At 35.0% G+C, this 5,133-nt stretch overlaps 1 protein-coding gene across 1 annotated transcript; it reads left to right on the forward strand.

Moving 5' to 3' along the window:
* Positions 1-2,136: 2,136 nt before the first annotated feature.
* On the forward strand, positions 2,137-4,762 carry LOC149529586 (uncharacterized). Its single transcript, XM_089809276.1, has 2 exons — positions 2,137-3,550; positions 4,157-4,762. The coding sequence occupies exons 1-2, from the start codon at positions 2,397-2,399 to the stop codon at positions 4,359-4,361; spliced, it is 1,359 nt and encodes a 452-aa protein (XP_089665402.1). The 5' UTR covers positions 2,137-2,396; the 3' UTR covers positions 4,362-4,762.
* Positions 4,763-5,133: the final 371 nt, after the last annotated feature.

Below are 5,133 nucleotides of genomic sequence, written 5' to 3' on the forward strand. Positions count from 1 at the left end.
CCCTATCAAGGTATGTTGTTCTAACCAGTCACATACGGCATCAAATTCTTGCAAAGGAAGGACAATATCAGGCTTACCTCGTGGAAAACCTTCGGGACAAACTTGTGCGGGCGTTTGTTCGGTGGTGGCGCCATGGCAGTCCGAAGTAGCAACGTGAACACCAGAAACAACTGGTTCACTGCTGGCCAGAGCCATTATATCCTAACCTAATGCTCCCGCAGTAAATGCGATATGACACGGGTTTTCAACATGCATAGAAATAAAAAAATGGACATGCAAATAATAGAAGCAAATCTAGAAATGAAAGGCAAAGAGGAATTTGTGGCCAAAACCTAGGCCAAAATTTGAGGGACAACATTGGGTGGGTCAATACTAGCCTGGTAGCTTTGAATTCAAACAGTACAAGAAAAATTTGTAATTAGAATACTATTAGAAGATTTCCTATTAAATTTCCCAAAAGTGCTTGGGACAATGTTAGAGTAGGCCAACTTGAATCCTACCTTTTTGGAATAGCTAAAGGAAAATATATAGCTCTATATCTCCTCTGACCTAAACCTAATTTGTTCTTTAGTATCTTATCACTTGTAAAGGCTAAATCTAAAAATTGAGTGCTTGTAACTTCACATGACTTGTTTGTGCCAAAATCCTTATGAAACTACTAATGTTGACTTGTAGGGTTTACTTTATGAAGAGTTGATCACATATGCTATTATAAATGCTTTAGATATGAACTTTACTTATTGTCTTGAATGCCTTGGATGATGCTTGATCACTCACTCTTACAATGCACTTGAATTCAAATTGGAGATATATGTGTTTGTGTGTTCAAATGTGAGGTTCATGGAGGGGGGGCCTAAGCTTGCTTTTATACCTCTTCCTAACATTTCAAGTTAGTAATTTGGACAAGTTTACCTAGTCTTACAAACTAGCTATTAAATCATTTGAATTTAGGCCTCAATTATCAATATGAGGATGCTCTTAATGACCTTGACCTCCTAATAAAGGCATGATCAAGGATTAAAGGTCCAAAATGTAGATGCAAAGCTAAAATTTTAACTAGTGTGAGTAGAATCAATCATGATTGAGATTGATAGACCATAAATGCTAAAGTGAGGTCTATGTGAGCTTACAATTATTTGCTAATTTAATTTACAATGCTAAACCTACCTTGTACAAGCAATTTGTTGGAAGTCTTGTATATGTTAGACACACTTGACTAATTGTTTCTTTTATAGTAGGTGTGACTTCAAGGTTTTTGAGTTCTCCTAAGACTCCATGTTCAATGATAGTGAAGAGAGCGTTGAGATACATATAGAAGCATTTGAGTATGTAAATATATTCTTATTCTCTTAGATACCTAAAACTTATAGGATATTCTAATTTAGATTAGGTAGGTTTCATAGATGACAAATAATCTACTAGTTTATGGTTTCTTTCCTAGTTCAAGCTAATTTTATCATATATAAAAAACTAGTCTACTATTGCCTCATCAACTCTTGAGGCAAATCATGCAACAAAAAATGTCGGAGCTAAAAAAATAATTATATTGAGTTATTCTTTTGATAAATGCCATTCAATTTTTAAAAGATCCAATGTTTCATTCCACCAAAAAATAGATTGAGTTCTATTACCATTATATGAAACATCTCCTCTAACAATATAAGATCTGTCTTCAATTTTATAGGATGGGAAACTGTATAATTAATCATTTCACTAAGATTCTATATGAAACTACATTTGAACATATTAGACATATCTTAGAATCTAGAAAAATTATTTAAAAAAAATAATATTTGTTGATTAAAAAGAATTATATTTAAAAATAATTATATGAATCTCGTCTATGAGATAAATGAATATTTTATCTTTAAATATACATCTTGAATAGATATTTTATCTTTAAATTACGCGACTTTATTTTGTATCATAAATCAACTTGTTAGATAGATGAGTTATATTATAATATCCATCGTAACTCAACTTGTTATATTATAATCTCTATAACAATTAAATAGATAAGTCAGAAAACTATGTTGTGAGATTAGACAAGTAAGCTAAAAATTGACTCACGCACTACAACGATTGAAGTCTGAAGCATGTCGTAAAATAAAACTGTTTGTTTACAAACGCGTATTTGCCATGGAAAAAATCAATCCAAATTTTGTTCTCTCGATATGCGGTCCTTTTACAGAGTCAATTAATACAAATCGGATAATCCTGTGCCCCTCTGTAGTTGCTCAATTCGTAGGCAACTGCGGTGGGCTTTGCGGCGTTTCCTCGCAACAAGGATTTTTAATCGTCTCCTGTAAACTGTTGAAATTTGCAATGCCACCAGATGCAGGAATTGACTTTTCAGGGCCTACTCTAAGCAGATTCTGAGGGAAAAGGTTGCATCCATGGAGGTCGGTAGATGCGGGCTGTATCTCGATAGATTCATTAGACCTCATGAATCTTTCAAACTTGGAAATGAATTTCATCAGTCCTCGTGGTCTCCCAGGAAACCCTCCTCCAAGATGTTGAGAACCCAATTCTTTGATCAGTGCAACAGAAACCCTAAGATTAGTCTCACAAGAGCTTCCGATGCTTTCTTTTACTCTCGCCACATCTATACTGAGGATGATTACATGAAAACTGTTCAGGAATTGTCACTTCCATGCCATGGCCAGACTGAGGTTTCACGAACTTCTAGCATTTTCTCGTGGCCGCCGAGTCTGGGAAACGGGGGAAATGATACTGGATTCCCTCTGTCTTTGAAAATTTTGAAGAGGAAGCATTGTGAAGAAAGGGAAAACAACATTTCAACCAACGGGGGAAGGCAGTTGGCCTTTCGTTCAATAGAGAGGGCATTTTCTTTAACGGTTTTTATGATAAGGGAACTTCAAACATATGCTTTGCAGATAAGGCAGATCCTTCTGCGTGAGGATTTACATGAGGTTATTGGGATGGTGCAGAGAGAAATGCAGATTTCCTTTGTCTGGCTATTCCAACAGGTTTTCTCATCTACTCCTATTTTCATGGTTGCTGTATTGATTCTGCTGGCTAATTTTACAGTATATTCAATGGGGAAGAATGTTGCTTTGGCTGCCATTCCTTTTGCTGGAAGCCCTACATCTGTCATATGTTCAGCAGGGGAAGAAATCAAAGCCAGACAAGAAGACCGATCATGGATCATGGAGCCCAATTGTTGGAAGGCATCAAGGTCTTTGTCAAATCCAGATTTGCCCAAAACATCTATGCCCCGAACTGTGGAAACTCAGGGAAATGGGATTCCTTTGGACCAGAGTATAAAAATTACACAACTTTGGCAACTTTTTCTCAAAGAGATTGAATCGGACTCAAAGAGAGAAATTTTAAGCGAGATTAATCTTGATCATGAAAGCCTACAGAGACTAGTTGCCCCTTCTAGTACTCAGCTTGAGCCAGACAATTATAATTGCTATGACAAAACTGAATTGCTTTACCAGGAAGCTATTAGGGCAGATCCTGATAATGCTCTTCTTCTTTCGAATTATGCTCAATTTCTCCATCTTGTGAGGCATGACAATCCCAGGTAACCCTATTCTCCTTGTTTCTTCTGGCACTTATTCTGTATCGACAATTTGTATTTTTGTTTTCCCTCACGCATCTCATGTTTATTAGTTGTTGCAAAAAGATCATTTTGGACCAGTTATATGATTTCAATTTTCAAATGCTCTTCCTAGTTAGGTCTCTTGCTAAAGTGTCTGCATCCTCAAATTAGAAAATTTAAGTTGTATGGCATTTTCTTTTATGCCATATTTTTTCTGTGATATTGATATCAGTGAGCCTTTGGTCTATTAGTGAAATTGAATGATGATAAAGTTTGTAATATCAATATTAGACCAGTAGCAAAGTTGAATGATTCTGAATAAGCTGTATGCAAAAACCAGACACTACGAGGGATGTAATCAAAATTGTGTCTTAAATAACTTTGGTGAAATGGATACCCTTCCATCCATAACTCAGCTGAAAAGTTTCAACCTAAGATTTGTCTTTCAATATTAAATAGCAAAATGATATTGTGAATGATGTAAAATCTTCCCCCCAAAAAATATAGTAGGGTCTATTATTTCCATCTTGACAACAAAATTTCAAAATTGACTCAAGTTTTAAGTCTGCATTTTGTTGTGATCACCAGGGCTGAAGAGTATTTTAGTGAAGCCTTGAGATCTGATTCAATGGATGGGGACGCTATTGTCAAATTTGCGAATTTCCTGTGGTTGGCAAAGGGTGACCTGTTTAGTGCAGAAAAAACCTATCTAAATGCCATAGGCATAGATCCTAAGAATCCTTTCCATGCTGGTTGCTATGCACACTTCTTATGGCAAACTGGAGGTGCATGATCTTCATATTCAGGCAATCTCACCGCCTCATCACCTATTTTATATCAAATAATTTCCTTCTTTGATCTGTACAGAGATTTTGTCCTGACTTTTGTTGTTTGGAAGTGTTTTGATGTTTTATGCACGAGTTCTCTGATACAGACAATAGATCAAATGCTTATGATAACAGAAAACTTGATAAACTTGTTGATACATATTCATCCTTAAACATCATGGAGTAGATTCATCCAAGTCTGCATAGTCCCTATACCAGTTTTTTGGGGTATAGAGGTGTAGTTTCTCAAACATATCATCCACGTATTATTTAATTGTTGAAAATATATTTTGGGTGTGTTGGACTTATTTACCAGTGTGGTTGACTTTAAGCTGTATTAAATAAAGTTATGGTTTATTTGGGCTAATATTGTATTTCACCAAGTATATAAATGTATAAGTGCAATCTTCGATCTTCTATATTGAGTTCACTTTGATGAGAACAATTTTAATATAACTGATTAGTCTTCTTTTATGCTTTGAGTTCATTTTGATGAGAGCAGTTTTTAGCTAATCTACGATTAGCTGTATTTTGAATTTAGCTTATTTCATTTACATTATTATTCATCTGAAAAATTGATCTAGGTTCTAACTTTACAATGCATTGAAATATTAAACTGTTGATAATATGAACATGTTATAATGCATGCTAATTATAATATATAGGTGTCTTACAAAGCACATGTGAGTTTCCTTTTAAAATTGTCTATTTGACCTCTTTTTTGTTTACCATCATGAC

This window comes from Cupressus sempervirens, chromosome 11, assembly GCF_028749045.1.
Source record: "Cupressus sempervirens isolate cs-2001-9-10 chromosome 11, ASM2874904v1, whole genome shotgun sequence".
Classification (NCBI taxonomy): domain Eukaryota; kingdom Viridiplantae; phylum Streptophyta; class Pinopsida; order Cupressales; family Cupressaceae; genus Cupressus; species Cupressus sempervirens.